At 38.6% G+C, this 12,814-nt stretch overlaps 1 protein-coding gene across 1 annotated transcript in view; it reads right to left on the reverse strand.

Annotated features, from left to right (window-relative positions):
* Nucleotides 1–2,850: 2,850 nt before the first annotated feature.
* The window catches only part of LOC104409527 (UPF0554 protein C2orf43 homolog), a gene marked incomplete at its 3' end in the record, with an annotated part of 62,006 nt that continues 52,042 nt past the window's right edge, over nucleotides 2,851–12,814 (reverse strand). The window contains exon 4 of the mRNA XM_010019424.1: nucleotides 2,851–3,091. Within this exon, the coding sequence (XP_010017726.1) occupies nucleotides 2,851–3,091 (241 nt within the window). The remainder of the gene's footprint in view (nucleotides 3,092–12,814) is intronic.

Consider the following 12,814-nt stretch of genomic DNA (forward strand, 5'->3'; position numbering starts at 1 on the left):
ATTCATCTCTTAGGTTCATGAATACGAGTACCTAAATGCCAGTTTGTTCACTGTAATACTTTTTCTGCCCTAAGATATCCTTGCTGGAAGTTTAATCCTAGTAGGTAAACTACTCTCAGACCCCTTTGCTTGCTTGTTGTAGGTCCTTTATTACTTATACACTGTCTTCCTATCCTTCCTTACAGTCCCTGCTATTCCTTTACAGTCCCTGCAGTCTCTCCTTTTCCTATTTCCCCTTTGGGGCAAGACATTATATTATGTTATCCTGCACCATGTCACTGCGATGCTGTGTGACTGGGATTTCTATGTATCATCAACTATGAAGTCAGGACAACAGAAAGATGAGTTTGCATAAGAAGCAGGAACAAACATCATTTGAAACAGTGAGACAGGTAGTTAATATAATTCTTCCTTCACTGACTCCTTCAACCATGGGCCTGATTCTGCCTCCACTGAATGGAGCTTTTCACTCTTGATGTCAACAGGAGTGGCACTTGGTTCCGCTATAATTAAGTTTTCAAATCTCATTTCCTTTCAGAGGAGAGAAAACATTGTTGTGACTAAGCTTTGGATGTGGTAACAAATCCCTGGCAGGTTGGTTTGTTTTAACGGACGTATTAGTTTTAAGGAAATTTTTACCATCTTTTTTGCCCTTAATCATAGCTTTTATTACAATTACAGTAATGCAACAGATGTACGTGCCAAAGGCAATATGTGTACTTTTTATGAGTTGACAGGCAACCTTCCTGGAGAGAAGAAACAACTTCATTTGCTGAACGTTTCTGAACCTTATCTAGCAGTTTATTTAGGGACAAGGAATTGATCAGAAAAACATTCACAACAAATTCAGAGGCTTCAGTAACTCACAGATGAGCATTCCCATAGGACAGACTCAGTTGTTGTGTTAGGTCTAGTGGATTTTTGCTGAATGGTAACATTTTCTATTGTCTGCAAACAATACAACAGAAGGTTAACAGGCAATATCCAGAAAGCACTAAGATTATTAATCCACACATGTGGTCTTGAGTCACTGGGCTGTAGAACATCATCAGTTTCCAAAGATGAAATTGAAGAGGAATTCTGCTTGAGAGAGATGGTATCACAAGCCCAAAGGAACGAGTTGCATCAATAAAGCCTATTTATGCAAGTTTTACAAGACACTGGCTCACAGGGGTTTTCATTCTGGTGTAATGAATTCGGTCAACAAATAGGCAGAAATCACATACCATGAGTAAAGAGCCTTTCTTGCCTCCATTTAGCATACAGCTTGGACACAGATCAGACACTGGTGCACAGACGCAATTACAACAGGCTTACACACACACATCAACCAGTCTCATTCACCTCGGGACTAAAGAGCTTGGAGAGTCAGGCTCCAACAGCAGCACACAAAATCCATTCTGTTAAAATTATTCCTGACACTGCTGTGGTCTGGGCCAAGCAGCACTCACAAACAATGGCTGGCCACACTTTTTTGGAGGTTAATGTAGGCCAAGGACCATTTCCAATACAACCCTGGAAGTGGATAACCTGTTTTGAGAGGTACAAGATTATCTGTGGGGACCAGAGAAGGATTCCTGGCTTGTGGAGATGTGACCCTACAGACCTTCACATACCTTTCTCCAAGACCAAATTATCAAAGGAAGAAGCCTGAAAGACTAGTGTATGTATGACTGCACGCTGGCTTTCTCCTCAGTCAAAAAATTGCCATAAATTAATAGGAATTCAAGCAGTAAACCACAGGATTCCTATGAGAAATTTGTATTATCAACCAGGAGCCTGATTTTGTCAGGCACAGGGTACTCCAATGGAAATAGAAATGGAGCTGTCTAGGTTTGGCAGTAAGAACCCTCACTGCCCTTCCTGCTTTCAGTCTCTGTACAGTCCTACAGCAAGCCTCCAGTACAGACCAACACACCCACAGATGTCCACAGAAGGTAAAGGACCTCGCTGCAACCACAGTTACTCTGGCACATCTGTTTGGACAATTAGTAGGTAAAGTTTAACTGATAGAAGACAGAGCACAACTGGAAATGTAGGAATGTGTTTTTACTACTATTAACACAATCAAAACTTCCTTCTTGCTATTATTACTGTGTTAGCATGTCAGTTCTATTCCAAATTGTTTTCAACTGCTAACTTACCAAAATACCTGGAGTATAGCACAATTCACATTCTGGTTTTCATTCTAAACTTAACATAATTTATCTGAAATTATTCCTTTTCTTAAAGTTGTTACTCTTGCTAGAATGTGCAAAATATGGGTGCAATATGCACTGCAGGAATGTTAATCTTCTTTCTGCATATGCCCCAAAACGTGCTGAAATTCTTCTGTGCATAAAGTAACTTCTATGTGCCTTTGTAGGCTGAAGGTCCTTTTCTGAGTTTACCAATATTCAGATGACAGAATCTATACTGCTCGTTAAATCATAGCTTAAAAAAAAAAGACGCAAAGAACCCTTTGTGAAACTGATTACTGATATATTTTCACCATCCAGTATGAATGAAATGCAAAAAGCAAGCAGGCATCAGTAACACAAAACTACATTGTAAAACAGTGTTTTAATCACTTAAGATACTACTAGTAGTACAGGTCAGTTTTCTTACAAAAAAGATACTCTTTGGGGAAATATTTTGTTAGTTTCCCCTTAAGATTTTTTTTAATTGACTGATTTGAGATCTTCCTGTGCCTATGGTCTTAATTTGAGAAAAGACTAGACCTGTCTTCCTTCAGAACTTATCCATGCTTTAGTATTCAGCTTTTGCCCACAAAACTACATCAACATTTACTAAACAACGACAATACAAAAGCTGGTGTAACAAAAAAAAAAAAAAAAAAAGAGTGCTCACCAATGCAGTCCACACTGAAGAGATTTAAGGAGGTTATTATGGAAGATTCATCACAGGTCTTCATTCCTCGCAGAGCAAACCGCACCAGGGAGGCTTTGGCTCCCTCTGGTAGAAAGGACAGCAGGTAGACAGGCATGTACAGAATGTAGCGAAGTTTGCACAGCAAGGGGGTCATGAGCTTTCCTTGAGGGGACTGAGCCATACGCTCTATCGTTGGAAACAGCAGCACAGAGCGAAGAACCTGTCAGGCCATGAGAAACTTAATGTCAGCAACGTCCTACAGCACCACATCCCAGCATAGGAGACTGAATTTTTAATTGAATGAAGTTGGGTTTCCAGGCACGTGGCACCTCAGACACATAGGCAGGCTGTGTGGAGTGCCCTGGTTAAAGTTTTGACAAGACAAAGCAAACAAGTACAAGGTTATGAAACAGTAAGTTTTATGGGTAAAAAAGGGAACTGCTAAACAGGGAGTAAGTGAACAGATTATCACTCCAGGAGGATGGTGACCCCACCAGAGGGCACTCACAGAATCATAGAATGGTTTGGGTTGGAAGGGTCCTTAAAGATCGTTCAGTTTCAACCCCCAAACACAGGCAGGGACACCTTCACCAGGCCAGGTTGCTCAAAGCCCCACTAGGCAGGAATTGCCCCTTCAGCCCCGTCAGATTTCTTATGTCAGCATAAGTTTCACCTGGTAAATTGTTTTCTCTAACTAAATCAACTAAACAATTTAAAAAACGTCAGCTGCTGTGATGGTAACTTTACAGTTTGACAACACATGGGATTTTTGATTTACAGTTCAATATAGCTAAACTTGGTCAGAACAAGAGTCTAAGCACATAGCCCCTTCACTAAGATGTGTACAGTGGTGCATAATACTGCTTTTTACACTTTAAAATGAAACAGACATATATGAAAGATGGTAATTATTTTATGTTATGATAATAGAATACACTGTAGCCTTAAAATAGCATATTAATTAAAATCCCACCCATGCTAACCGAAAGTGAATTAATACACCTATTTTCAATTAAATTTCAATGTTAAGATTAAACGTATATATTTTTCTAGCAGTAAAAACATATTGCAAGAAATCACATAGGAAAACCCCTCAAAGACACACAACTACATTATCTAACAGAAGTATCAAGCAAGTTAAGTAAGAGAGATTCTGGATTTTGCATTTGCAGATAATGAAGCATAAATTGCTGTGCTTTGTTGGGTATGTCTGTTTCCTGTACATATCATAGAATGGGCTGGGTTGGAAGGGAACTTCAAAGGTCACCTATTCCAACTCCCCTGCACTGAGCAGGAACATCTTTAAAACGCCCAGAACCACATCCAGCCTGGCCTTGAATCCTCTGCATTGTGCAAATTAGATTAATATTTTTGTAAAAAATATTTTAAAATAATTGTCTTGACTCTCAGATGAAACTCAACTGATGTATGCTACTTGTGTGCAGCACCACAGGGCTCAACAGCTATCCCATGGAAAGCAGGGCATGCTACCTGATCCCTTAACCTGTCATCCCAAGGCCCTGAAGTCTCTACGGATCACCCTTGGACTTGTCCCAGCTTCATCGCTGCCTGCCTAAAAAATCAATAATGGATAATAATCTGAGGGCCAAGGGTGGGAAGCTTTGTCTTCACATCTTTAACCAGGCCCCAGGGAGGCAGACAACATCTCCAAGAAATGGGTCTGGTCTGCATGCTGGGCCTTCTGTTCCCTTCAGAAGGCAGTCACCTATGACAATGACTTGTCCTTTTTTCTTTATGGAAGAGGTTTTGAAGCAGGACATAGGCCAATTTAACCTTGGTGACACCTCCAAGCTGGATGAACCACTGTCCTCGTTACTGTCCAGTTCCACTTACAAAGCCTCGTACCTATTGTGTGAGGAAACCTGGGGAGATGGGGAGTAATGGAGATGTGCCTGCTGCACCAGACAGGAACTTGTCACCATCGTCCCCTTCCCCTTCAGTCACTGTGTTCAGCCAGGCAGAGAGAGGACAGAGGATGGGATACAGCATCAGTAACTTGTCATACCGTACTTTCTACAGTATTTTAAAAGCAGAATTTGAAAGTGTTATTTATACCGACTACAGAACTATTTTAAGAAATCTTTCTATGTCCCAGCTGACCCCACTTTGGCTTTAGACAAAGAAAAATACATTCGCAGGAAAATCAATCCCGGGCCTCTTTTTATTAAAGGCAACCAGCAGCTGAAGCATAGGAATGCAAGACTTGTACTAAATTATATGGTAGTTTCGTGATATTTCAGCTAGAAACTGAACTCAAACTGTTGTGATCTAAAGCAGATTTGACCTGCATTCCCAGGCACACATTATTCCTTTGACATTATAGTTTATACAGGATTAGTTGCTTGGAGTGCTGTACTAACCACTGGGGGAATTTGCTAAACCTTGGAGGAAAAAGGACAAACCAAGAAGGCTGTTACAATGTCCTGTACATTCCTGCATTTTTTAATGGCACACACATTTAAAAGATGGTGTAAGACAGTGGATAATTTTATTCACTTTATTTAATCTTTTTCCTTTTGCTGACAATATAGAAACGTAAAATTTCTATTTTTCAAGCACTTATCAATTATTTCTTAGTTTACTACTAGATTTCTAATCCAGGATTTTGAAATGTACACTTGACTGCAGAACTGCTTAAGGATGTAGTTCAACTTCTTTGCAACACAACTGCAGATAAAACAGATTTTACCTATTTTATTACAATGACATACATGTTCATAAAAAAGTATGTCATATTTGTGCCTTCAAATCAATGAAGTAGAAATACACAGGTAAAATGAAGAAAATTAATGAGATTCAAATGCTCAACTCCAGTTAATATTTTTTTTTACTTTTCAAATGCCAGGATCCTATCTATATGCAATTTCAAGTAGCTGAAATAAGGCAGGTGTCACAGAATTATATTCGAGTTACAATTTTCAGGATTATTATAAAAGCAGTGATTCTGAAGATTGTGCCTATCATAAGCACCAGGTACTGTCACACCTGTGAACGCCATGGTATACACCATTAAGTAAGGTCTAAAGGTTAATGACCCCTTTATTTATGGAAACCCTTCTCAAAATTAACAATAGAAGTTTCCTGTGATAACAATCAGTCAGCTTACAAGAAAAAATTACATGTAACTAGAGAGAGAAATACAGATTCATCTGGTTTAAGTGACATCTAATTCAAAGTCCAGTGATTTTTATTGGTTAAGCACATGGCAAAAAGAGAGCTGGGCAACTAGAGACACTAGTCACAGCAACCTGAATAGATCTGAGGAGTTCTGAAAGTTGACCAGTGACTTTCATGAAGGCAAACATGCCCTGTGCCCAGGAGTCGCTGAGAGCTGTGGGTACTATCACCTACCCCTGCTATGCTTTGGTCAACCTACTAAAAACAGAACATATATTCTGACATTATACTGGAATTGTCACTGTTGAATGTTGTGACAACAAGCAGCACTTGTAAAACTGTCATTCAACTTATTTAACAGTTATTTATTTAACATGCTATTAAGTTGCAAGATTTCAACACTCAGGATGACGCTTACATTAAAGTTCAATGTGTTAAGGCATAGATGTTCTTTGGGTTACTCACCAGACAGCTGCTTCTATTTTCATCATTAATTTTTAAGTCTTTAAATTACATAGGACTCAAGACCTGAATGCTTCAAGGGACTATAACACGATGAAGGGTTTCACAAGTTTTAGACCTTGTTAACAACAAAGGCTAACATTATCTGCAAGCTCTTCACATGATTTGATGTGGATGCCAGGGCAGCTCCTAGTCCCTAGTCAAGTGGCATATATGTACCACTGAAAAAATGAACGAGGCATGGCCTGAGCATGTGTTCAAACAAACCTCCCTAGAAACCCAATATGTTCTGCTCTTTATTACTCCAAGACACACCACAGCAGGAAGATGTGAAGACTTTTGGAGTTTCATTTTTGTCACTGTTCATATACTTTGGTATCTAGAGTGATTGGTCTGCCAACTTCAGGTATGTATGACCCACACACTAAATTTTACAACACAGAGGAAAGAGGAACTACTGATTTCACTGGAAAAGTGAGCCCTCAAAACAAGGAATATTAAATGCCCATTCCCCAAAAGCATGGCACTGACCAAGGAGATTTGTTTAGGCAAAATCCCTAAATGAATATGATTCACTCCATGTGACCACTACTTCATATGACCAATAGAACAAAGGCTTCCTCCAAACTACCTACGTCAAAACCACATACATTCCTGTACATCTGGGCTTTCTATTCAGCTTTTATTCTATTTAAAACAAGATGGTAACATGACAACTGAGTACCTTCAGGTCTTCACTGGATAATAGTTATGTCGACATGGTTTTGGATTTGTAGACACAGCTGAAAGTTTTTCAAAATGAGAACAGAGTACAAAAAGCCAAACAATTAAATATGTAATAAATTGTTGTTTATCCCTGCATAATTTAATAGTCTCAACCACACCAGCAAATGATTTTTGTAAAATGTTTAAATGTTTTCCTTATAAAAAACACTAAAAGTATGCAAATCAGATAAAGCTAAGAAAGCCCCCACAGTAGTATTTTTCATTAGTGTCTTCTACTGAAAGAGTTGAAATGTATAAATCATCACCAACAAAAAAAAATAAGCCTCAGATCCTGCGCTGGTTGTGCAACTCAGAGCCCAGGAGAACTCCAGAGATCAAATCAGCAGGCAGAAGGAAGCAATCTATTACATTTTATAAGTGACCCACTGCACCAACCAATGCTCAGTAAAGAAGCATCCAAGCACAGTTCTGCAACATTCCTGCAGACCCTTTGGCCAAACACTCCTGCTCCACAGCAACAGCATCATTATGTGCATGACTGCAAATTTCAGGGCTGGAAAGAAAATGTGTGAGGAAGTTTTGTTTAAATTCCTTCAAAACTCTATGAAAAGCAAAAGCTGTTTCTCTGTCAAGAGTAGCACTTCTTTTGATATATATTTGCTCATCCCATGTATTAGTTTGTTATTCCTCTGTTGTGTTGGCAGAAGAAAAGCTATTATCTGACAGGTGAAATCCAGTAAATTTTTCAAAGATACCATAATGATGCACTTAATGGTAATCTACAGTCTACCCTTGACACGGAATGCCACATTAATCACAATTTCTTTTACTCAGTATGTAGAAACCTGCAGGCAAAACAACAAGGGTCAGGGAAGTATTCCCTGCTTTATTACCACAGCTGTGCTGAGCAGATTTCCAAGAAAATGCATAGGAAAAACCAGGCAGTGTTGGCTTAGGCTTTCCTCTCACAAGAGCAGGACTTTCTGGACTTGCCCGTTCACTTTGCTCAGTCATGAATTATACATAACATAGTATAGTGTAGTATAGTATAATATATGTATGCTTATGTGCACAGAGCTCAGCTATGGCCAGAACAAGAGTATGACTTATTTATGGTATCAGTACAGAAATAACCTAAGCTTTATCATATCAAAGGCACTGATTATTGATTATCCTGCATGGTTTTGTACCCCTGTATGCCTTCCATAAATAGAAAGAGGTGAAACTGGTAGAAAATATTTTATCACCTGTGACTGTGGCTTCCAGTTTGCATTGTAGCCTCGGTACAGGTGAACTAAACTGGGCTAGGACCTAGGCTACAGGACCAAAACTTTGTAGTATGTTCTCTGACATGATTTTGGCCAAAGCCAGCTCGAACATTCCCAGGTGATGCCTGGGCAGAGGTTAGAAATAGCACAGACCAGGAATTACTCTTAATAGAAGATGTATGTGAAGCTACATTTGGGGCTAGGAGGAGGCTTCACTACTATACTTTGCCACTTGCTGTCAGGAGCCACAGGACAGGCCCTGTTTTGTTTTATACCGAAAATTAATTTAGACACTAAATGAATGAGGTATCTACCTCATTCAATCACAAATACCTCAGACTGTTCAGAATGATGTAATAATTGATTGTCAGGTTGGATGGGGCTTTGAGCAACCTGGTATAGTGGAAGGTGTCCCTGCCTGTAGAAGAGAGGTTGGAACTAGATGAGCTTTAAGGTCCCTTTCAACCTAAACCATCTTATGATTCTATGCTTCTAAGTAAGCTTGTAAACACACTGTATGCCACCCCTGGCAATCATATACAGATCTTCCCTTCTGTTATCAAGAGATCATTCATAAGATGCTCAGCAAGAATAACTAGTGACTAAGTCCATATGTCTTTACATAAACAGGATTTTTCAGGTAACAGAAAATGTTATTGAAACAAAACATAGAGATCAGTGCCAACGGAGAGTTCCTTTGTGATTTCAAACCTTTGATGTATTTTATTGTGAAAATGACACACCAGTTGGCATCTAGAAGGTTTTCAGCAGTATGGGGAACACTCTATATACTGTCTACCAGTGGTCAGTCTTCACCTGTTGCAATATATAACTTAAATATCTGAATTTATATAATTATAGATGGTGCAAAACCTACAGCAACCACAAGAAAAGTACTCTCTTACCTTTTCTTACAGTCCTTTCCATTAACAATTCACATTCACTAAAAAAATACAGATTTCCTGTTGTTACTTATTTGGATGATTAGTTCAGATTTAATATTTTCATATCCACAACCCAGTTCCAAATTTCCTTATATTGTTCTGATACTATATAAGTATTGCATTCTAATATAACATAATTAATTGCAGAATAGATCTATTTTTCCCTGTATTTACTCCTTGTAATGATTATAGAAGACACTCCTATATACATTCTCTGCTTAATAAGGTTAAATAAGCCAGGATATCCTCAGCTCCTTAGTATCTTCCTAAGCTTTCCCTCCGCTTATTTCAGTCTGAATTCCTCCTTCTTGAACACAGCTAGCTAGAAATTACCTTGTTTGATAGTACTTAGGCTTTTCTGTCCTATAAACCACATTATGCTGAACTAAAATGCATGAGTTCTATCCACAGTGACATATGTCGTTCATCTTCACAAAAACACTGAGGGAGATCCTTAGCCCTTTACTATGTACTTTGTTACTCCACACATGCAGTGAAAAGATCAGGCTTTTCTTAAACCTCGTGCAAATGAGATGTATAAGAAACACTAAGTACAGAGAATATGAAGATAACATCCCTCCTGCACACCCAGGCTTTTAATTCTTACAATATGCGTACAAGAAACAAGGTTTCCTCCTTAAAGTGCTCTGCTGACACAGTTGTCTTCTGAACCTTCTCACTTTTGTTCCTTGGCCAGATTGTCAAACTAGGGCACTCAAAGGTCAAACTAGAGCACAGTCAGCAAAAGCTGAGGCAGGGGAGAAGTGGTAGCCAAGCTCTAATCAATGTCTCCTCTAGAGATCTCCAAAGCAAAGTAACTAGAATTCATAACATACTTCTAACAAAACAGTATTGCCTTAATATTGTGTTGCATCACATCCTAAGCTCAGGTTGGCTGTGTGACAAGGACTGCTTTTTCCTGTTCGAGTGCTGTTGCCCATTTATCTTTGCCTGATGTCAGGGACGTCTCTACCTTTTGGCATCTCACGTATTCTCCTTTGTTCATATTTAACTTCATGCTTTTATAGTGAAAATTACTTATAGCATAGTCTAATAGACTGGGGTATTTAATTCAGTTCAACTCAGTTGTGTGACTGCAGGTAAATCGCACACAGACCCTTTCTCACCTCTATATAATTTCATGACTGTTACTGACCAAAAGGAAGCTGTCTCCATCGCTTTGTATTACAAATGGAAGAATTTTGGAGACTACAACAAACTGGATTCAGGGTAACATTAATTCAAACCACCATACATCCAATGTTTTTAACTATTTCTATCTGGACATACACACATAGTTCAGCTATACTGGTTCTCTAGGAAATAGTATACTTGCATATGTACTCCTATATACATTCCACAGAAGGTTTCTCTAACCAGATACATACAAATCTTCCCCAAAGACCTCAGAAATGCATTATTTCCAAACATTTCAACAGCATTAACTTCCTTCCAAGATACAGGGTAATGAAAGATATAGGACACACTAATACTCATCTTGTGAAGTTATGCATAATCTTCAAGACTTAAAGAGTACTCTACTGTGATATTAACTGCTGCAAAATGTAACATCATACTAAGAATGATTTTTTTTTTTAAGGGAAGATTAAAAAGCTATATGGACAATGTCGTCCTCAGTGATATGAGAAAGTCACTATTTGTAAATAGCACATAAATATGTGAGCTAAGAAACAGCTAATGACATTTAAGGGGAAACTTCCTTTTTGTGTATGCTGGCTTAGAATTTCCCAATCACAATTTTCTTGCACCTTTCTTCTGAAGCAGTCAAATGTAATACAATGGATCACAACAAATTTAATTTTTTATCTTTCCCCACTCTACAGGCTCATTCACAGTGTCAAATCTCCTCCTTATTTTTCATGACTTAATCAGAGAAATACTATTAAAAAAACCTTTAAGGAGCATGTCCTGCTTTCATACTCTGCCCCTGGTACATTCTTTGCCTAAGGTACGTCTCCATTTCTGGGACAACCTAGTCGAAGGTCTTCTTTCAGCTGTAGCACATACACTAGCTATGAACAGCCAGACTACTCCTTACTAATGAAACGCAGAAGCAAAATCAATATACTGAAGCCCCTCATAGGCAGCTATCCTGTGCTATGCTTTTACAGACTATCTTGGAAAAAGAATACAGGAATAGCTTAAGACGTAAGTAGATGTTAACTTTTAGCTGATGCTATTCAATGCCAGGAAAACAGAAAAACTCAAGTTCCCAGCTGATGGAAAACGTCAGGACCCCTTGTGCAAACCAACGGAACTATGCCCAATTTTTGTCAGCAGCAGGGTCTCCCTAACCCAGCTCTGTATCTAGCACAGCTTTTTGTGGTAAAAAGAAGACAAGAATTTAGCAGAAAAAGCAATTAGTAGGATGCCTTGAAAATAGAAGTCACTATACCTGCTCCACACTATTTTAAAAATCAACTTTTTTTCCAGTCTGTCCATCTATCACTCACAATAACTTACAGTTTCTTACATTCAATATATTCAATATTACCACATAAACTACACCTCCTTCAATATCTCAATTTGACCCACTTTGTTCAAATTGAAAACTTGGGTTTTTTTTTTTTTTTTTACTATTTTCTTCTACCTGATATAAATAGCAAGCAATATTCTCATCTGTTTAAAACGCTCTACAGTGATTACAAGGTTTTTCCATGTCCTGGCACCTTCTTCATTTAACATACATTATCCAGTTTTATTTGAAGTACATCTTTAATGTCCCAAGCCTCCAGAGCTTCCTGGCAGTTCCACCTGGATGGAAACAAAATTCAAGGACCAGAATTTTTTAAAATGTATTTCAAACTGTAGTCTTCAGTGTAACAACGAACACAGTGCTAGGCACAATGATTACATCTTTCGGTATGTAGACCTGAGTGTCATATGCACCAAAGTGAGGTGTGACTGAATTTATGTCTACTTTAAGGCCACTTTCCACTGACTTAGCATAAGTTTGATTCTGAGCCTTGTATGTTGGAATCCTGCATCCTAACTCACTGGACCAGCCATACGAGGAGTCCTTTTAAAATGTGAATTGCAATCAGGCTTCTACAGTATTCACTTTGTGTAATATTATTAGCAGTATATTAAAACTTTCTCTGCAGAGTTTAATTACAGAAGTAAAATTGGATGAAAATAATTCAGGATAAATCTTTCAGTAGCAAGAAAGTAAGATATCTAGTAAGAAGCTAATGTCTTGGTAGTATCCAGCTTCAGCTGCTAAGCTGAAGCTAAGAAATCATCTTTGACAACAGTGATCACAAGCACAGTAACCAAAAAGATAGAGCCCTAATGAGACTGCAGGGTTTCTGATATCCTATGGAATGCTTCTGGTCCTCTGTAATTCCACCTACTGTGTGGCTGGGGGTGTGCTCTTGCTCCTGC

The sequence above is a fragment of the Nestor notabilis genome, unplaced genomic scaffold (assembly GCF_000696875.1).
Source record: "Nestor notabilis isolate BGI_N333 unplaced genomic scaffold, ASM69687v1 scaffold6628, whole genome shotgun sequence".
Classification (NCBI taxonomy): domain Eukaryota; kingdom Metazoa; phylum Chordata; class Aves; order Psittaciformes; family Psittacidae; genus Nestor; species Nestor notabilis.